This window comes from Coloeus monedula (genome assembly GCF_965178545.1).
Source record: "Coloeus monedula genome assembly, chromosome: 1".
Classification (NCBI taxonomy): Eukaryota; Metazoa; Chordata; class Aves; order Passeriformes; family Corvidae; genus Coloeus; species Coloeus monedula.
Window position 1 is genome coordinate 35,033,753 of NC_138781.1, and position 22,666 is coordinate 35,056,418.

General features: G+C 40.6%; 1 protein-coding gene across 2 annotated transcripts in view; it reads left to right on the plus strand.

Annotated features, from left to right (window-relative positions):
- The window catches only part of CREB5 (cAMP responsive element binding protein 5), a gene marked incomplete at its 5' end in the record, with an annotated part of 209,071 nt that overhangs the window by 137,741 nt on the left and 48,664 nt on the right, over positions 1–22,666 (plus strand). For both annotated transcript variants that reach the window (XM_082277867.1, XM_082277866.1), the window contains 2 exons: positions 3,024–3,150; positions 5,264–5,374. In XM_082277867.1, coding sequence (XP_082133993.1) covers positions 3,024–3,150; positions 5,264–5,374 — 238 coding nt within the window. The remainder of the gene's footprint in view (positions 1–3,023; positions 3,151–5,263; positions 5,375–22,666) is intronic.

The window sequence follows — 22,666 nt, forward strand, 5'->3', positions numbered from 1 at the left end:
ATAAGTTTCTGTCAAACAGCCTAACACCTAAGCTTATTATGAAACTGGTGAATCATACAAAGGGTCTGTATGTGGGGCACTCTCAGAATGAATAAAGGTGTGGGGGGGGCTCTTGTCATGGTACCTGTTTTACTTTGACCCCACTGAAAACTCAAGCAGTATTTTTATTGAACGTGTGGCTCTGGCCAGCACTGCTCCCATAGATTCTTTCTAAGCTGGTGGACTCAAGAGAGCTGCGGAGTGGGCAGGTGGGTGCACACCTTGGTCTCATTCCAGGCCAGGCAGGAGAGTGCACCAGTGCTTTCTCCTTTCCTGCCCACTCCTCCCGCCTGCTGTCCGGGAGGAAACCTTAAGTGCATCCCCAGCAGGGGTTGCAGCACACTCTGTTCTGCCCCTCAAATGCCCCAGCATCGGGGTCCCAGCCCTGCCATCTAGCACATGGACTTTAAAGCGTGAGGTAGAGAAGACCTGCTTGAATTTGCTGTCTGCTGCTTTGCAGGGCAGTAGTTCTGGCGTGGATGGGCCTGGGAAGTGGATGCTGCTTGTGGGAGTCACCACAGCCTCTAAAAATCAAACTAAGATCTCCTCCTCACACTCAACTTGATATCTCCTCACTTTTTTCTTTTCAAAAGAGCACTGAATCTGCTTTTCATGCTATTTTGATCCTGTCCTATTGATTTGTCAGTCCTCATGTGTGAATGAGTGCTGATACATGGAGCAGCACTGAGTTTAAGTGGACAGTAGAATAGGTCAAGGTCTGTGTACTTTGAGTACATTTTCTGAGCTCATTTTTCCTGCACTGCATCCATTCCACTTACACCACCTCCACAGCTCCTGAGGCTTATCCACGTACTGAGCTGACTGTAGAGTTGCATATCCCAGAAATTCATTCATGCTCCCTCACATAACTTACTGCACTCTTTCACAGGATCACACCACACATTTGGAAAATGTTGTCTTGATTTTTTTAAGGTGTTATGAAGATGTAAGTGCATCATATTCCTCCATCAGCAGATACCCAGGGAGGCATAGGAAGAACTCCTTGTCTGTATCTGAGATACATTTGTTGTTATTTTTGGGTTTCTTTCTTCCCCTTCTGAATAAGTACTGTATGTGTCTGGGAGGATTTTTAAAACATCCTTCAAAACACAGGCTTTTTCTCTCCATGGAGAGCCAAGACAAAAGGATGGGTTCAGTTGTGTGCAGCTGCTAAAAGAGGGCAACTGAGGGCAGAAGGGTGGGAGGAGCAGAGTGTCTGAGTATGAGGCAATTGTCAGGGCAAGGATTTTGAGGTGGCATTTGTTGGGATATAAATGTTTCTGGGGGAACAGTGTTGAAGAGATGAGTGTTGAAGGACTGCAGGTCCAAGGATGGGAAATACTGGGGAGTTTTAAGGAAGAGGGGATTAGGTGGTTTGAGGTCTTGGCAAAAGAGAAGGAGACTTGTACGTCAGAAGAAGGTGGTTTTGCCGTCAGACAGGCACATACATTTTGGGAGTCTGGATGTGGTGCCCTCCATACTGGCTGTCTGTGAATCCCATTGCTCACAGACTTTGGGCTTTCTGCATGTTGTTAGATAACTGGAAGTGACAGGCAAAGTTAGAGGAGAGGTGTATGTATCCATGGTTGCCGGTGCCATTTGCAATTCGAGGGGCAAAATGTATCACCCATCATTTGGTGTGACACAGTTCAGGTCAAGTGGGATAGTCTTCCCCTTGCTCCTCCAGGGTTATGACTCTGCTTCCCTGACCTGATCAGCCTAGTTTTGAGGTGTGGATTCATCACTGAAGCAAAGGATGCTTCTGCCAAGGCTGAAAATCAACCATGATATTTAGAGGCTCTAAACATCTTCGACTCCTTCCATGCTCCCCCTTGCAGGGGCTCTTCAAACTCACAGATTATGCACCCTCTTCTCCAGTCCTTCTCATACCTTTTGGGGGCAACTCTCCTTCCCAATAAACAGTCTAAACCATGTGCTATACAGAAGAGCATCCTGTTCTCTGAGAATTTAACATACCTACTTGTACTGTCAGTATTGTTGAAGTGCTGTATGTGAAAACTTTATTTTCTAGCTTTTTGAAGAGGTAACAAGTTACACTCACCCCTAACTTCAAGCAACTCATACTTTCTTCAAAACTAAAAGAAACCCCAAAACAACAACAAACTGATAATATAACTCCCAAGCCCACGTTCTTAAAGGCTTTTTTCAAAGTGTAATCCCAGCATTTTTTAATCCATTAATTTTATAATTCTTCTTTGTGAGTGGGCCTGCTTTCTCACATGCACGGTTTTCCCTGTGCTGTACTTAAAAACATCCTTCTAAGTCTTTTGAACCCCTTTTGCCAAAATAATTCACTCTTCTTGTCTATAGTCCATATGTTTTCTTCCATAAACTGCTTAATCTGAATGTAATTTTTCTAATTTAATTTCTATTTTTTTTTCCCCTGTTTTTTGTGTCCTGATGGTGTGCTAAGCAGTAAAATTAGTAATCTTGCTTTAGAACAAAGGCTTGGTAGAGTTTCACAGGAGAGATTATCAAGGGTGATTTGAAATACTCGTTTTAGAGTAGCTTTTTTACAGGTGATAAAATTTAAAAGTTAACTTGAGAGGTAATTTTCTGTCATAGGCTGCAAAACTATCATCCAGATATTTTTGTTCCTGAGGGCTAAATTTACAGCAGTGCACTAATGCCAGAAAATTTCCTGCTTTGTTTGTAGAAATCTTTTGCTAGCCACTGAACGATGCAGAGGTGCTCAGACTGAGACCTGCTGATACGTTTACATTCATGTTGTATCAGATGAACTATACTGGTGCTTTAACTGATAAAGACAAGAAGGAAGGTGATACACCTTCTTCTTGAAGACTTTATGTTCCACTGATTTATGCAGGAAAGGACAAATCCTGGATTGGTTTATCTGCACCTGCTTGTCTGGAGCTGCCTGTGCCTACCAATGGCTGGCAGGGTAAGGCTTGTTTTGGTCTCCACAGCCCATGACAGCTTTCTTTTCTTTTCTCTTCTTCTAGGCCTGTCCCAGGTTCTCTGTCTTCACTACTGCACCTACACAACCGACAAAGACAGCCTATGCCTGCCTCTATGCCTGGCACCCTGCCCAACCCTACCATGCCAGGATCTTCTGCTGTACTCATGCCTGTAAGTTTTCTGGTTGGCTTTTTTTGCAGGGAGGAAAGCTGTGTTGTGTTTGATTCAATCTAAGCAGAGGTGAAAGTCTGCTGGATTTTCTAAAAACCCAGCATATTAAGTTAAGGAAGCTGGACCTTCTATAGTGCTTCATCTTAGACAAGAGTATTTTTGATGAAGTTAATGGCATGCTAATTAGTGTAAGAGTGATTAGAAGCAGTTTACATGAGACTACAATTTGTGATTCTCATACTTGGTCATGTAGGTGAGATCAGTATGTCTGTGCTGAAACAAAAAGATTTTTCTGAATTGTGAAAAAAACTGGAAAAGTAATGTACATAAGTTATGTCTGTGAACTCTAAGTGATCCTCTTGTGTGGGAGATAACCAGTTAAAAAGAAGGAAATGTAACTTACTTTTCTGGTCTGTTAACTTGCACTTACTTAGAACTAGACAACAATTGCTGCTCATCTCGCCTCATTTCTGAAGGGATGGGAGTATTTCCCATTTTATGGAAGCCAGAGGGCTGCTTTACAATTGTAACTTAAAATCTTAAATGATTTTAACCTTTTAACCTTTTCAGTAGAAGACATTTGGGCAGGTTAGGGGTGGAGAAAAGTAAGTATGACATGGGGAAGAGGTGATGGAGAAAGAAGTTTTTGCTTCATTTCACTGTGTTCAGTTAGCGAGACAAACCTGAGAGCAATTGACCATGGGAGGGAGAAAAGCACTGTATGTTCTGGCTTTGCTGGATCAAGGGGAGCACTCCACAAGGATACAAAGATTCAGGTTTGGCTACTATTTGAGCAGTCATGAATAAGTTATTAATTATTAACTTGTCAATAAGGCTCTCCTGGAAAATCGATCAGGAAGTCTAACAACAAAATGTAGGGCATCATTGTGGGAAGTTTTTTCTGGCATGATTCCCAAGGAACCCGAAATGGAGCAAGCATCCAGCAACCGTGTAAGTTCAGTGGCTTCAGTCTGCTGCTGGGGAGCCCTTTGGGCAGCTTTACTTGCAGACGAGCAGGTGTGCTCCGGCTGCGAGCCCTGGAGATACGAGCATGGAGGCGAGACAGACCCTGTCAGTGCTGGCTGCTCCTCCTGCCCCACAGCACTTCTGAAAGGGCTGCAGGGGAAATGGCAGTGGGAGGTGCTCCTACCCCATGGAGAGAGGGTAAAGGGGCCTTGGCAGCTTTTCCCTGCCAGTGGGCAGTGGGATATGCACATTTCCCCAAAGCCCAGCACCCATTTTTGCAGGCATCATGGAGGGTGGGAGACAACGCCTCACCGCAGGGCACAAAATATAGCTCCCCTGCTTGGATTGCTCAGAGGGACCCGGAAGTGTCTTTTTTGTAGGAGTCAAAGATTTGGGGGACTGGCTCAAAGCAAGGTGGGATGCTCAGCTCTGGCTGGAAACAGCACCATAACCCTGCTTACCACCCCTGACAAGGCCGAGCAGTGTATAGGGCTTGTCTCTTTTTGGGGAATACCCTCCAGGAAATGATTTTATAGAGGACTTACTGCCATTAGGTTTTGTTTGTATTGCTCCCTCCCAGCCTAGTGAGATTAGCTTGCAGAAAGGGCTCTGAACAGCCAGGAGAAGCTTTGCTTTGTTTTTTGCTATCTCAGCAGTGCATGAAAGCTTCCCTTACAAGACATATGGAAAACTCTTCCCAGCTGAGCAGTCCGAGTGAGGGAAAAACAGCCAGCTTGTTTTCCATATGCTTGAGATTGTAGATTTTTATTTATGCTTTTAACAAGCTAAGTTGGGCTGCACTGGACGGGGAATCTACAATTTTATACAGTGATGCTTTTAAAACCACTTAACTCTGAGTGTTGTTATACTGAAAGGGAGAAAATCATTACAAAAAAGCACAAACCTGGGTGGCTGCTACATCTGTTTATTAAAGAACCCCTTTCTTTATAATTGGCTGTGAGTTTTCAGGGCCGATTCTGATGAAACACACACCTACATGCATACACACATGCAATTCATGACACAGATTGTTATTTTCCCAGTCATGACTTGAAGAAATAAAGCTGAGTCCATTTAAATAGAAACTGAGAGTAAATTATTGCAAATGTCTCCAGATGTTTTCAAACCTTTTTTTTTCTTTTAAAAGATGGAGCGACAAATGTCAATGAACTCCAACATCATGGGGATGCAGGGGCCGAACCTCAATAATCCATGTGCTTCACCTCAAGTTCCCCCAATGCATTCAGAAGCCAAAATGGTAAAAAGAGAATTTTTCTAAATTACTGTATTTTCTAATATTGCTGTTGCATACCAGTCACCCAGACAGTGGGGGGGATGTAGCCAGACACTGCTTACTTCATTCTTAGTCATACGTTATACTCTTTTTTAATATGCTGCAGTAAATTGCCTTTGTGTCTATGAACTTTCAAGATGTTCCTAGTCCTAACTGATCTCTCGGTGAGAGGGAACTGAAGGGTGAGCTATATGATCCATACTGTGCTAAACAGGATTTTTGGTGCAGATTAGTAGAATTTAAGCAAATGGTTTGGCTGTTTCTATAATGGTGTCTGTGCTCCACAACTTGACCTAAATAAAATTGTCAGTTAATAAAGAATGCGGTAAAAAGTGTGTGCTGTGGAGGGAGTGTACGTAGTCCTTGCTTTTTCCAGATAGGAGCATGGTGTGTCAGAGGAGCAACCAAACAATATATGTATATAGAACTGGGGTATTTTCTTATACTGGAATGTAACAAAGGTGTTCTCATCAAAAAGAAGTGTCAGAATTTGGACAAATGTAATTTATTTATACAAGTCAAATGTCATAACAAAAAACCAAAATTGTTTTTTTAAGTTGTTCTACATCTTAAAAGGTCAAGGCTTCTCAGGCATATGTACTGATATAGGATTGATGTAGGTAAACTAAACTATAGGTGGACATGAGTTAGTTTTCCCCAGTTTTATATGCACTCTTGTGGAGGTATTTGGCACTAATATCCTTGGAATCAAGTTATCAGTGTAGAAATGCTTTGGCTTTTTAAGTTTCAGAGCTGCCATTTGCTGCTGTCTAGTGGAAATATGAGGACAGAAGTTTTTAGTTTTAACTCTGTAGGGTTTTATGCTCTCAAGATACCTCATCATAGTGGAAAACAGGAGCAACTTCATTGAACTTCTTTCAGTGGCATTTTGCCAAGGTAAAATTGTCATAAGTGAGAGAATGAAATCAAGCCGACAAAGATTAAGCAACCACATATTTTTTATATATTTCTACTTTGCATGACTGGTACAGCTTTTAAAGTTGTTGTCATCTATCCTGAGGCAAAGAAAAATACCTACTTGTCTATTGGTATGGTGCATGCAGCAGACTCTGGGTTAGGAGAAACAACATATATGAGCTTATTCTACCTCTGTTTTCTTAGGTTGGGTAGGTCATGCCTCTGCCTCACTGTTGGTCTGGGTTAGGCTGTTAACCCAACCTCTGTTAACACTCTGTCTAAAACCACACTCCGTAAACATGCAGCCAGTTGGTCAGAAGAAGAACGATAGCCAAAAATGCTGCCTCCCCCAGCCAAGGAAAACCTGTGGTCGAGAGTTCTCTCTGCTGTACCACACAGTGACGGTGACATGCCAAATGGCAACAGCATCTGCAGCAGAGCTTGTTAAAAACTTTTTGGAATAGGCAAGTGTTTTTTCAATGCAAGTGTAGCTGAGCCAAGCTAAATACTCCTTGGCTGAATAAATCCAAAACTGGCATCTGTTTTGGGGACTAAAGGTTCTGTAGTTTACTCTCTCCCCACACCCCCTGCCTCTTTTTCACTGGTAGTGTGAGGCTACTTAAGAACAAGATTAAATTACTGGTGCCTATGGTGAGAATTCTGTGCTTTAATAACTGAAACTGTACATTAATACAAATTACCCTTTAATATGGGTAAGCAGGTTTAGTCCCTAAATCTAATGTATGAATGCATTTTTATATATGAAGAAATTGCTATCAGTTCCAAAAAATGGTGTAGTGAACAAGCAGAGCCTTTGCTTCTCAGGGCCTTTCTGCCACCCTTCCAAGGGTAGCAAAAATCTGCACACATTAACTCTTAAGAGCTATAATTCAGAGCTCCAGGATTTTTCCTCTTTTCAAATGCAGGTTTGGTGCTTTTTAAAATATTTTATGTTTCTATGTTCTAATTTTTTACTTTGTTTCTGTATGAGCACACATGTAATGTAAAAAGCCTCTTCATTTAGCCACTGCTTTGAGGAATATGAATGTATTAACAATACTCTGCATGAATACAAAGTAGAAAAAATGTAGGAAATATTCAGAGCAAAATTCTTTCTTTCATCTAAGTTCCTGGATTTAAAATCAGAATCATCTGTATTACAGGGATGTTTGTTCTTTTTCACTTTTCTTCATGCTTAAAGCATGAGACTTCACAGACTGGTGACTTTTTAAAAAAAGTTAAAAGTGGAGGTGCTTAGTACCTTATCAGACTGTGTCCTGCATTAGGAAGGAATTTCAGATTTCCCTGGATTCTGCTGATGTTATTACTGTTGGTGCATTCAGCATTGCTTACGTTCTTTTTGGCTGGCCCCACCACCCTGAGAAGAATGTATGTGTTAAACACCAGACAGAGTCATCTAAGATGCTTGTAGCTAGTGCCTGAAGTAGCTGGAGAAGTCCAGGGGACTTTGGGCCTGATTCATCAGGTGCCCAAGTCCATGGGAGTATCAGCACTTTTGGGAGGCCTATGTGAGAGAATGCGGGACAGGCTCCTGTAAATGTGACACCCAGATGTGAGACCAAATTCTTCTGGCCTCATGGCAGTATGTACCTGAGCAAGGCAAGCACAATTTGGTATGCAGCAGTCATAACACTATTTGGTGACACATGTGACTTAATTTGCCTCTGTAAAATGCATATGAATAAATAATATCCTTAGGGATGCTGTGTGATGCCAGGTTTTTTAAAGAAAGCAGATAGACGGCAAGATTCATACCCTTGATTGGTTCAAATTTGTGTATAGTGGGAAATGGAAGCCAGTCTGATAAATATATACATTGTCTGATATACAAGTACATCTACACACACATATAGAATATATGTGGCATTAATGTAATGTTTCTGTAATAAGAAATACGTATTTTGGTCACCTTGTATCACCTGGCATTTATGGAGAGCCACACTCTGCCACCCAAGATGCTCGCTTCATGGTTTAATTTTTTTTTCAGGAGAATGTTCCATCAAGTATTAAGGTATTGTAGATGACATCCCAGAACTGATTTAATTTATCTCCACAATCTCAGTTTCCCTCATAGTATGCCTCTCAATTAGGTTATCACCTAATGCTTTAAAACTGTCCCAGTAAATGAATGAGTGAACATCTAAATCAATACTGCTTTCTTCTTAGATTCACAGCTGAGTGGATAAAACTCTTATGCTGCCCACCAAAAACACACATTGATTTTATTTTAAAATATATTGCATTGAAAAGGAGAGGATACATATAGCTCTTAAGTGTACATGGTAAAAATATGCAGAGTAGCACGTGTAGCATATTAACATGTGGTTCAGTAGGCTGAAAGTATTATGAAGTTGGAACTGTTGGCAATACCTTTGCCTTAATATACTGCCTACATACAGTTTGGTTTTGCAGTTTCAGAGTATTGGAGGTTTCAGAACTCGGAAGTGCAATACCGTGTGGATTACTGGAGTGAAAGATAAATAGTGTGCACTGAACCGCTGCAAGCCTGTGTGACAGCAGGTCTTTTCAATGGAGCTGATGCCTTTCTATCTGAATTTTGCAAAGCATTGATCTTTACCTGTAGAAATTTATAGCCTCTGAAAGGAGGTATAAAAAGCATGCTGGCAATGAAAGAATTGAACTTAAAAATACAGTTCTCAATTTAATCTATTATTTTTTCTTATACATCTGTCTGCCACTTGCTGGATATGTAGTTATATAAAATTTAAATAAAATATTATATATGTAGCTTGGCTGTGCCTGTAATTCTGACTGAACGTGTATGGTTCTTTAGAAAATAAAAGAAATTATTTCTGTATCAGAAGTGCATAGGACTGTGGGCTGTTATTTTTGCCTTGTAAGCATTACTAGGTTAAACAGCAAAAAATAAAAAAAAAATTTTGAAAGTGTCTGTCAGATGAAAGACTGAAAACATAACCAGAAAAGTAATAAATTGGTAGAGTGCATGTTCCTAATTATAATAGTAAAATAACTGAACCTCCTAATTTACTTAAGAATGCTGGACAGCTTTGGCAGAGGAGAAGGAGAGAAGTGAAAGAAATTACAGTGAGCCAGTTGTCATCAGCACTAATTTTTATTCAACTTAAGTAGAGGTAAGGGGCCAGATCCTACTGGTGGCTGTGTAAATCCCAGTTGAAGCATCACGCCATCCCAGAGGAAAGGCCAGGCCATCTGCAGAAACCTGGGTGCATTTCGTATGGCTCTGAGACAAGCACATCTTGCTATCTCCAGGAGCACAACACGTCAGCCAAACGGGAAAGGCTCGCCCACAGAGGTGGAGGGCTTCCATTGGATGCAGGTTGTGGTCTGAGTTTGGATGGAGTCTTCTGCTGCTCCTTGTTTTACAAATAATGTGTGTTCCTGTGCCCTGAGCTGTGAAGATGCAAAGTGAGAAGCAGCTGGAGTAAGCTCTTACCTTGGCCCCGCTTTGGTGCTCAGCTCAGCCATTGCAGCAGCCCTCGGATGTGGATGCAAAGAGTGCTGCCCAAACAGCAGTGGCTGGGACAGCTGGTGGCCTAGGGAAGGACATCCCTCTGCATTCCAGCTCTGGGCCCAGGTTTCCAAGGTTTCCATACTGATTTCAGGCAAGGGGCTGACATAGGCAGTCCAGGCAGGATCAGAGCCACTGAAGCTCCAGGTTTAGATACTTCACACTTTGTGACTGAGGATACTTTGTTGAACAAAATAAATGGTTTGAAGTCTATGTTTTCCTATCAAGCTGGCTGGGAATGGAATCACTTCAGTAGAACAACACATATTACTTTAGGGCCAGAAGGCTTTTCTTTGCATGGATTCTGGACTACTGAGCAGAAAGAAAAATGTTGCATCTCTGCAGAGCTTTCAACAGCAATTGCTCATCTTGTACTTTACAATAAAGTAATGAAAGCAGCATAAGAGAGAAAAAAAGTGCAAAACAAAGTCTTCCAAATAAAAATAGAGTTGTGACAAAATTTCCTGTATCAGTAACTGAGAAGTGTTTTCACAGGAGGGACTGTTATATAGTTAAAACCCACAGTGCTTCTGCAACTGTTGACAAAACTCGCTATTCTGAAATTGTATCTCCTGTTACATTTGTGCTTATGTTTTAAAGTCCCCAAAGCCAAACTTTCAGTGTGCTCCTGATCTGTGTTTTAAAACCTTTCCTGGGCAGTAGCTTTGCCTGCAGACAATGTGCCTTGCTGTGGATTAAGGTATTGTCGTGATAGTGAAGATAATCATATTCTGGTTTGTTTACTGAAACAGGACCTTGTACCCGTCGTGCCTAAATTCTGGATTATGTACTAGACTGGGTAGGAACTAATTCTTCTTAAGCTGTCAGTGGCTCAGTAAGTTCATTAGGGAAGAAGGCAGTTCAGTTACTCATCCCTGCTGCGAATGTGTGCCGAATATCTGATTTTGCTCTCCCAAGTGCATATGAATTGTGTTGCTTCTTGCAGGCACAAGTTGTAACAATTCCTTGCATTTTTCTTTCTTTGTGTCACTTTAGACTTTGGTGATCTTATCAGCACTATTTCCCTAGAAGAATTTGGATTTTTATTATTTTGTTTGCCTTGATTCAGCTGGGTGTTAAAGTGACCTTGCTTTCTCCCCCACCCACCAGCCCTCACCCTTTCTTCCTGTTTCTCCACCACCCTCCTTCCTTAGAGGATTTACCGTCTCTGTAGATTTGTTTCTCTTTCTCCTTTTCTCCCCAGTGTCCACCCTGATTTTGTAACCATAGCAATAACTGAAATACAATCCTAATATTTGCTTGCTGTAGCTATCATCTAGCCCAACAGATGAACTGTTGGATTTTGTGTGTCATAAGGTTTTGAAACTTAAGTCTGATACATCTGTATATGTGAGGGTCATTTGTTTGGTGCCCAACTGTCCCTTACAGAAAAGGTTTTGTTTGTGTGAAGTTGTGTGTCAGTGGGTGCTGGTGCAAGTAAAAGCAAGCCCTTGTGGTAGTGAAGCCAGGGAAGGAAACTGTAAAAATGAAAACATGGTTCTGTTACAGGGAAGTTCTGCTTCATGTAGATATATTTCAGTCTCTTGCTTAGAATATGTACAGCTTTCATCTTCCAAGATTTTTGCAAGATCCACGAATAATGGAAATTGTTTTGCATTTCAGGCTGTTGCACATTAAGTCCAGCATTTGACTGGGATTTGCTAGTGCATCTCATGACAAGTGATGTGCTTTTGGGTGGAGGAGATGGTTTTACACACTTTACCATCCCCATATTTTAACCAGCGAGGACACAAGAGCTGGAAGAAAAATTCTCATGGCAATAAATCTCTTCTTTATGGACAGGCTTAAAAAGCATTTTCTAAAAACTATGCAGTAGCTAATGAAGCAATTTATTAATTATGATAGTCTTCCTGTGAGATAAATAATTTCAGACTGTTGAACTGAGACAGAAAATTGAAGTGACTCACTAGAGGCCACACAATTTGTCAGTGGAAGAGCTGAAACAAGCACTGAAGAATTTCTGGCTGCCAGTTCCAGAAAACACAATTTCTGTCTGAGAAAAAATTATGTATATATATTTTTTAAGTTAATATTAATATTGGTAATATCAGTATAATTGTTGAAATACACTGCATTTTCATGACTACTGAAAGAATGGGAAGACTGAACTCCTCAAGCTTATAGAGGGTGCAGGATCAAATTTAGGATTCAAATATGAACGAAGGTAGCACTTTGTGCTTGGATTTAATGCCCCTGAAATTTCCTGAACTTTACTGATGAGATTTTGGCTCAGAATGACAAAAATTAGCTGATCTTCTGAGACTTCTGTCATCTGAGATGATGGAAGCCTTGTGAGATCAGCTTCCCTGGCATCGTGGCTTTCACTGAAATCTCAGGAGAGCACTTACTTTCACATAATGTCAACCATATCCAAACCAGGACTAACGAATACCCCTGTAGAGCTCCTTCGAAGATCACAGACATATTTGAAACACTGCTACAAGCTGTGTGCAGTCTGAGGGAGTGTTCACTGCATTTGTTTTTTCTTCTGTCAGATATGGCTGGTGACACTTCTCAGTGTGGGAAGGCTATATCCTGTCTTCCAGATGTTCATTAGTGCAACTTCTCATTTATGTTCAGAGGAGGTGATTTAAAAGCTGGGACAGGCTGGGTCTCCCTCCCTGGAAACACTTACGCAGCAAACTGTGCTCAGCTCTGGTTTTTGCTAGCAAATTGCTGGCCAGTAAAGTTTATCTGAGATTTTAGTGTATAAAATGCTATGAATGATCTTCCCAAATGTGCTCTGTAGTCAGACTGCATAGGATGTAGCATAGTTAGTTGTGTCCTCTGCACTCTGTATCCCCTTTATTCTACGACTGCTGCACAGCCCACATCATAGGATGCCCCCCCAGGGGGCCCAAACTGCCTTTACTCCATTTGCTGCTCCTGTGTTGAGGACTGACTCTGGAAACGTGGGCACATCCAAGTTACTCTGCTTTAGATCGTTTCCTTTGTTTTAAAGAACTTACGTTACGAAGAAGACAGTGAATTACTGGACGTAGCTGGAATATTGCAGAGGCAGGGGGACTTTCACCAGCTGAAGGTGAACTAGCTTGAAGAATTGACTAGAAAACTGTCAGGTTTTTTAGGAATATAATTTTTTATGCTTGTAGTCATGGATGTGCTTTTTTTCCTCCCATTTTTATATTAAAGTCAGACTGAAACCAACTCATTTTCATACTGAAATATGTTCCACAAATCTGACTTTAAGATACTATCATATTCTTCTTTTAGTAACAATATCAGTGGGGAAGTATTTTAATTTAGGATTGTTACCTTCATTATATACATTCTCATTCATGAAAGCTTTGTTTTAAAATTATGTTCTTAAAAAAAAAAAAAAAAAAAAGAAACCTTTTGTAAAATAGAAAACGGCAGACAGGATTCCTGGAGTTTTGTTGTTCAATCTAGTGGAAATTATTTAAAACCAAACATCCACCTTTTCACTGCAACTCCTCTCTCTCCATTTCAGTTTTCCAAAATGAGTGTTCAGAAAGGAGACAAGCACCATAAGCAACTTAAATAGAATTTCATAATCCTCTAGCTTTAAAATAGCAGAGTCAAGATTTTAGGTATAGTCAAAGATTACTTTTCAAATTTAGCCCTGATCCTCAGCTGTAAACCTATATAAGTTGACTTCAAATGAATTCTGTGATTTTGCATCAGCTGAGGACCTAGCTTATACTTCTGAATCTCAAAATTTCCTTTAGGCGAGATTTGGCCCTTCCAGAATTTGACACTGCCAGGTAAGCAATTTGTTTATTTTGGATTTAACATTATTTTATTTAGAATCCATATTCTGTATTTTATAGAATATTCTACAGACTACATACAGTCTGACTACAGAGCATATTTGGGAAGATTATTCATAACATTTTATATACTAAATGTTTAGTACATATTTGCCTCTTATACTTGCATGCTGGTGTTTTGACAAGTGCTCCAGAATCTTATATGAACTTTATCTGACTTCATTTTTCAACCCTGCTTCCTGTAGGTGTTTATTGCATAATATTTAAAGATACGTTATTTTCTCTAATCCCTGAAATACTATCAGAAGATTTTTATAATTGATCCATCATACCAAACAATCACCAGCAGTTTTGTGACAGGTATTGGTATCTGTCCCTAGTGATTCATAATGAAAAAATTGCCAGATATTTCTTTGAAAGTGATGGATGATTCATGTTGTTTTATTTAGGTCACATTATTCTGGAATGTTTAAATTAGACTAAAAGCCACCTCTGAATATACATGTGCAAACATAGAGTACATTTTTAGTTCCCCATCTGGAAATACATATAAAGTCCAGGACTGTTTGCAAGTCGCGAGAAATAATTGTTGTATTTTTATTTTGGTATTTCAGCTCACACTCATACTAATATGAAAAGTTTAGTAATGGCATATCCTCAATACTGCCCTCAAATGCCAAGGTTACACATGAAGTCCAATGGGATCTAGTGAATGTTTAAACTTTTATTAAAGCCCAAAGCCCAAAATAGACTTTACTAGACCTGTACAAATTATTTTAAATTATGTAAATATTTTTAATATGTCTGGCTTCTGACAGAACACCACTATACACTGAAGTATGACATTCTCCTTACTGTGCCAACTTTTTGCTTTTTTTTTTTTCTTCCCAAAATACCTAGCATCATTACTGGATTTGACTAGAGTCTGCTTTATGTGCTGCTTGTGGTTCAGGAGAAATATATGTAAAGAGGATGGACTGTGTTCCCCGACTGTTAACAGAGGCTCTTTAGCATGAGGTTAAGCGTGAACTTTGTTTTGGCTGCCAACAAAGCAGCCAGGAGATACCCAGGATAAGGGTGGGGGAAGTCCCGATCTGCTTTCCATCTCATGGACGTGTGCAGCTGCTCTGCAGGCTGGTCTTGGTGTGCAGTGTGTGACTGTGTCAGAAAGAAAACTATTTATTTGGAGGTTTGTAACAGATACTGCTCTAACTTCATCTTCTAGGAATTTTATTAAATTAAAAAATCCTGCCAAAACATTAATATATAGATGTGTACGAAATCTGGGTTTTTGAGTACTTCATTTAAACTAGAGCCAGTGGTAGGCGATAGTAAGAACTAACAGTCTGAGGAGCCCTAGGTTTATTGGTCAGATGTTTGAATGTGTGCATGTTTGTGCACACGTCCATTCTTCTTTCCTGTGGTTACGGTGGGTCTTTTTTCCTCCTCCATTCCGTGCAATTTTACTGTGCAAGCATAATCTTATCTAGGCCTATTTGGCTAACTTTGTCCATCTATTTATTTGCATATTACCTTATCTTCTGTTTAGAAACCACTTTTCCTGAAATACTTTAGATTGCCGAAGAAAAATAAATGCCTGAAAATCCATGTGTGTTATCCAAAGAGCACTTGCTAACACCTAGGGTGACTACCATTTGCACAAAGAAAAAGCAATTTGTTTGGCTACATGAATTTGCAGAGGCTTGTCAGTCTTCTAAATCATGTTAGTGGTGGATTAGTTTGATTGGAAACTTGATTCAAGCAATGTTTGAATTAGTTGCATACTGAGTTCCCAGAGGTAATCTAGAGTTTATGTGAAAAAAGGTATATAACCGCATCAGTACTGAGAATTAAAAAAGGAATGAATTGCCCTTGGTGAAATTTGTGGTTACTGGGATTGTTCAAGGATACCAAAATCCTTAATTTAAGTAAGAAATAAGAAAATAAGGTAGCTTAATCTTATTTTAAAGATTTTAGAAAGTAAAACTTCCTTTTCTACTACACTTAAAATTCAAGATGTGTTTATGCTAGTCTTAGTAAAACTGGTATATGTGACTCATGATGCTAGTTTAACACTGCCCACAAAAATCCAAATAACATAGCTATGACTTGTAGTACCCATCCAGTATGTGCTTTCCTCCCATAGGAGTGAGGGAGGAAAGCTATCCCTAGGGCTCCTGGTCACTGCAGCCTGGGTGATGACCAGCTGGATCAAGTAGCTCTAAACTTCCTCCCATCTTTGGTTTGTTCGCTCCATAGTGAAAAGATCACAAACATTCTCTGGAGCATGTAAGAACTCTCTGCAGGGACTTTTCAGGTCTGAAGCAAAAGTGAAGCTCTCTTGAGTTGCAGGTGTGAAGGAGGTGATAAGCAACCAGGAATAAGTCCTGGATGTCTTTAAACAGATTCTAAACTCTGTTTAAAAAAATCTGCTGTAGATTCTTTTGAGCCTCCTGCCAGTTACAGGACAAGAGAAATCATAATGCACAAGCAGTTGGGAAATGGCATTTGCCTGAAGTTGTGAGGTGCCTCCTGTCACTCTCCATCCTTTGTTTCTCAGTGGGATGTTACCATCACTAGTGATGGACCATATCCACACTGATGGTGACAGCACTGTGCCAAGAGCCTCCCTCAGAGGCCAAGAAAAAAGGGGAGAGGACCCCAACAGGCTCTATCCAGGCTCCAGGTGCTTCCAGTGCTGATACTGAGCCACCGTACCCAGTAAGGAGAGACAGACCACAGTCCTGGTGCTCCCGAGGTGGAGGAGCATATGTGTCATCTCTGCAGGGAGTAAAGCAGGACCCCTTCCCCCAGAGTGTTTGTAAAAGACCGTGAGACCCCAGTTCCCACCAGCAGACATCTCCTGACCCTTCCCAAGCCTTGGTGTAGGGTAGGCAGGGGCTGGTGTGGGGCTTTGCTTTGCAGGACAGCCAGCAGTGCATCAGTGTCTCTCTGGCTGCTCCTGTTCTTTGGTGGAGAAAGCCACCTGGGACACACCACCAAGCCCCTCCTCTAGTTTTACACACCCAGTAGGTAATGTTAGCATGGTATCAGTGAACACTCTACCTGTCCACTTGAATCTCCATGTAGCATTTGATGTATCTCCCATAATAAATTATGTACTTTGAGGAGCAATAACAATAGCTGAGATTCTTGAGACAGGAAGAGTCACGTTACCAGAAGTACCAAAAAGGCTGATTGAAATTAAATCGTAGCAGACAACAGTTGTGTTACAAAAGAAGGCTCGATTACAGCCAAATCACTTTCTTTGCTAACCTCTGACTTATTTATTTCTCCTGCATGCTGCAGTCTGCATACTCTTTCTGATTGTAATGAGCATTAATTGATTAGCTGGATCTATGAAGAGCTTGAGCACTCTTAAGTACTATCCCAGTGGGTACACAACTAAATAGTTTATGAGGTAATTAGTATTTTAATGCCTTTTCTAATGAGCCTTTTCAGTAATGAAATCTCATGAGAACATTATTGGTTCATATATATTTTTTCAGACAAAACAAAAGGTAAGCTAATGCTATTAAGAGATTTTAAAGCTAGTTTATAAAATGGTTTTCAGTAACTTATTTTTGAATGCTTGCCTTGGTTCATTTTGCTTTATTAGAAAAAAAAAGCCATCTTAGTTTTTCCCACTGCTCTGCCTCTTGCACTCCTCTCTTTTGACAGAATTCTTACACTATACCGCAATTTCAAATAATTGGGATAATTTCTGAGGCTGCTACCCGATCTCCTAAGCTCAGCTGTAAGTAAATAATACCATACTGTCTGAGTGTGTTGTTTCAGATGTGTTCTCATCCTGGAAAAAAAAACAACTCTGTGCCTGGCTGCACAGTGCCTTGGATTTATGACTCTGTCAAGTTTGAGAGAACGACCAACCTCTACACAGATTTTCAATGTCAAGCTGAGCTCTATTCTGGAGTCTTGAAAGTAGCACAAAACTTGCAACCATACGGGCAGTCTTCAGCTTTGTTGCATATACTCCATTTTACCTATGTTTAATCCATAGTGGAAAGGACAAGGCCTTAGCCTTGAATTTTATTTTTCTGGTACCTAAAAGAAGGTAGCTGAAGATGGCTTTTCTGGGAAGAGTTTTTTGCAGTGTGTGAATGGCTCGTTTTATCATTGGCCACTGAGATTTTTGTTCTCTGTAGATCACAAGGTCTCAGTAGTTTTTATGTTCTCGTCTCTTAGGGCTCACTTTTTCTAGCTAGGAAGTGCACTCTTATTCTGACTGGGACTTCAACTGCAGTTTAATAGCAGATAGAAATGTGGGGAAACAGCCTGAGCCAAACGGTGAAGCATCTATGTTTTGGAAACCTGTTTCATAAATTAGTTTTACATAATCTAGGTGATGTATGCCTTGAAATGCTTTAGAAACTTCATTTAAAGTTAGGAGTGTACAAATCCATTTTTAATACTAGAAGCTGTAGGAGTCAAACTGTAAGAAATTCCCCTATACGGATCTCATTATGTAATGCAGGATGTAATGAGTCTAATTCATCCTTAGGGTGTCTTTAATGGTGTCAGCGCAGTTTTTGCAAAGGATGGGTTTGGCCTAGGGACATCACCACCATAAAACCTGTCTTCCACTGGCATTTCTCTCTCTGTCTCCAAAGCTTTACTGGGACATGTCACTGTGATAGTAGCCTAGTACTTTTTGATGACTCTAAGTTATTAGTAATGTGGGTGTTGTTTTCTTCAAATGAATATGAAAAGCCCCATTTCACGTAGGGCAACCCTCAAAGCCCCCTGCAGAACAAAGAGAAATGGTGTCCTTCGGCTTCGTGTGTGTGGCCTTACTTGCAGTACCATGCATTAGCAACATTTGTGAGATGAAGAGCGCCCAACACTGACCACTTCTTTCCACATTGCCTGCCATCTCCACACCCTTTTGCAACTCAAGGCACAACAGCCCAGGCGAGGTTGATGCCTCCTGTGTCAGCTCCTAACAGCGCCTGCAAAATGTCAGGCTCTCAGTGCTCACCCATGGTGTGGTGAAACCGTATTGTCAAGGCACAGCCCAGCATACTTTTAGGATGGAAGCTGAGCAGCCTAATCTGTTCCCTTGGCTAAGAGGAGCTTCTTGTGTCCTTGTTAAAGGTTTGTTTGAAATGCAGAGGAAATCAGATTTGCCTGCCTTGCCTTCTGAGGTGAGCCAGCCCCCTGGCTGCTCTGGGACCCTCTGCATGGTCTGCAACCCAGCAGGCTGTGACCACACCAGTGCCCGGAGAAACAAGTTCAAGAGAGAAGGTGCACATCAGGTTACCAGTCCAAGAGCAGAGGAAAAGTATTCTCAGAGAAATATTTTGGTTTCCATTCTGGAAACTTCACAGAGGGTGTTTCTGCTCTATATTCAGAAGCTTCCTTAGGGGACAAATGATCCCTCATCTGTCTGAGGATAGGAGCTCCTAACTGCCTGTCTTTCATGGCCTTTGGACTTTGCTGAACACTAATGGAGCACTGTAGGAATTAAATTGGAGTGGTGGGGGGACCAGTTGCCAGATGTTGCTTTTGATTTGGTAATATTTCTTTTAAACTTGAAACGGGCTACGGTTGTTTTCCTTACTTTTTCAGAGACTCTCTCTATTTGTTTGTGCTTCCTGAGTCATCACCTGTCTTTGCCAAGACTTTATTATATCTAACAAAAGGTATATTATTGATGCACTGTGGCATGCACAAAGCCTTTCTATGAACTTCACTAGACATGTGTTCCTTCCAGATTCATTTTGCTTCCTGTCTCTGCTCCTGAACAAGTCCCTGCTCCAGGCTCTGCTCTGACAGTGTGTAAATGCTCAGCAGGCTTTGACACCTCATCTGCTTGAAAGCACAGCTTTCTCAGCTTTTGATGCATTTAGATCAGTCCTCTTACCTTTCTATAATAACACCTATGTATATACTTGTAGGCACTGAAGAAATGTCTCTGTTAGAAATACTTGGAAAGAGCAAAAGGCACTTAAAAGAGAAGTTTGCCACTCTCTTTCTTTCTCCTCCTAGTGTATACCATGAGATCATGATTAATGGCTTTGCTGATGTTTGGAGGGTAGAAATCACTTGTGTATTCAATTCAGGAAGACCTCTGAATTGGCAAGGCCAGGGGAACTGGCAGCTCTGGGGCTGGAGGGACCCATGATGTCATCTCATGTGGCCACAAGGGACATGGCTATTACTTCTTTAGGCATTACTCTTGGATAGTATTAAGGTGTGTGGGTTTTTTTGGCCTTGCAAACACAGTAATTCTGCCCTGAGCAATGGAAAGATTCCCCACCCTCAGGGGAGGCTGTTTAGGATGGAATGAGCCTTAATGTGCAGGGACAGGGGACTGTTGGGGGTGTGCATGCAGGACAATCAGAGGACTCTGGACTTTGCAGATACACTTCTAGCGATGCAAACTGAGTTCAAAGGAATGGGAACTTCTAAATGAAGTGTACTTGAAGCAAAGCTACTAGGAGATGGAGAAATATACACAGCAGAGAAATAGGATATCTTGACACTTATTCATGGCTTTCCTGGGATGTCTTGGACTGTACAAACTCACTGCTATTGTGTTAGTGAAACCGTAGATTCCCTGAGGCCATAGTTGTTACTGAAATTTTAATTTCTCTGCTTTGAAGAAAAAAGAGAAAAAGTGAATTTATTACTGTAGTGTGACTCCTGTCAATCCCACACATAATGGAATTATGAAAAACATATAATTTAAGATATTATGGACAAACTCATAATTTCTTGACAATTTCCTTCCAAATAACATGCATTTTGAGAATATATATTTTCTATATAGAAGGAGGAGTGAAGTTGAATGCCTTCTTTTTTTCCGCCTTTTGTTTCAGTAAAAGAAGATGCTATTGAAGACACGTTGGGTAGTCTCTCTGGTGTCCTTGAGGAGTTCTGCAAGAGATATGCTATCTCTGTTTTGCTTTTAAGATAAATGAATACATTCAGAAGGCATGGATAGTGCAAGCATCGTATTCTCAGGATATCTTATTTCCTTACAATCTACTAAACTTGAATTCAGAATAATTGTGTGTTGTATTTACAGTTCAATTTAGATAATGTTTACTAGTGTTTATATATTGTGCCTGGCTAATAGATGGCAGATACAGAATGAAATTAAAATACAGAGAACCCAGACAATAAACATCCCAGTTCACAGTAAGACTGTGAGTCTTTGTGCTTCTTCATAGTGTGATTTCAGAATCTAATTAAGCAGATGCTCAAGTAGCTTGGGGATCCAAGCCTTAAATTGCTCTATTAAATTACTTTCTCCTATCAGTGCGAGCTTAAGTATCAAGGATAAATTTACAATAAGGAACAAATATTTAGGATGAAAAGAATGACATCAATTAAACCACCTCAAAAAGCCACAAATAAACTGTTAGCTAACAACATGAAATGCAAACTGGAAATGTGGGAAAGTACAGTACATTATACAACAGGATTTCTTATTGTGAAGAAGATAGAGCAAAAGATATGCCTAAATGCCTGAATTGTTTTCTGGGAATATGGTACTATTTTGCATGCAGGTGTTATTTACATTACTAAATAGGTTCATTTCCTTTCTCACCTGTCAGTCACATCTGAGTCAAAAAATTGTCCCAGTGCATTTGGTAGGACAAGAAACAGCTACTGGCATATAATTTGGAGTAGGTAGGAGGAATAATCTAGTTTATGTGTAAATAAAGTAATAATCGGGGATGTCTTACATTGTTACATTTCTTTATGAATACCACTGCTTTATTTCATTAACAGTGTTATTCCTCAGCAAAGAAAAAAAGATTTCTGGATTTTTAAATGAAGGTGAAACCATGGGGTTCACAGTATGAGGGCCACCCTGAGTACAATGTCTGCATTAATCTTTGCTCCTTGCACAGAAGGCTGGAGCTGCCTGCCAGAGCTAATGAATGGATTCTGACTCTGCCACGTTAGGCTATTACCAAATACAAAGGCTGGTCACAAATTATGGTTTGTCTGATGGCTTCAGATATAAGCATTAGAAAAACATTTGTTCAACTGTAATAATTAGTCAGCGATAGAGGCAAGTTTTACCGATTGCTTTGGAGCACTGAGGGAAATGCAGCTTTCTGTGGGAAAAAGCCTGTTGCCTGTCTAGTGATTCATAAAAAGCATAAAAAGGCACTTTAGTTGCATCTCTTCTAAAGGTGAGACCAAACCACAGCATTCTGCAAAACCCTAATAACCTCAGTCTTTACTGCAAACACTACAGTGTTTTAAGAGCACTACTTTTCCCCAGCTAAACAACAAAAAAAATCTTATTGGAGAGTTGTTTCTGGCTTGGATTAGGGTCATGCTTGCACAGATACAGTGCTTCATTGAGTGGATTCTTTTTAGCTTAAACCTTAACAGTTAAATTAGAAGAAAACTCGCAACTGGCTCAGAGGAGCTCAGCAAATCACCAGGCAGCCTGGGCTGCTGAGATGCTTTCGTTCTTTAGCAATGAACTCATACCTTGGGCTTTTGTATTCTCGGAGAGAAGAAGCCGTAGTTCAGAGAACTGCTAGAAACAGGATGGTTAAATGAAGCCCAACAGTAAGCACTTCGTGTTACTGAAGCATGTCATTGAAACTTGGCACAAGCGCTAGGTCGGAGCTTGTGCTGTGGAATGGCTTTAAGAGCTTGTCATCCCACAGATACCGCTGCAAATGTTCTGTATTGTCTCTCCTTTCCTGCGCTGTCTGGGAGAGTGAGTACAAGAATAAGTCTATGTGTTTTCATTTGTTTGACTTTGAGTTTTCTGTGCTTTGGTTTCAGTAGCATGGCTATCAGATGAATGAGGTTGAATCCGTGCCAGGAGAGATGCAAAAGAGCCCATTACTTCATTGTGTGGTTGATTTGCTTGTTTGTTTTAAAAGTTTGCATGTACTGGTGAATGCAAGGGGATGATAGCATCTAATAAGTGTAGTGCTGGCAGGAGCGATGCAAGTTTACCCACACAGCCTGCCAAGGTACCTCTAGTCTGGCTTGCAGCACCTTTTTTTTTCCCGATGGTTGTCCTGCTGCCGT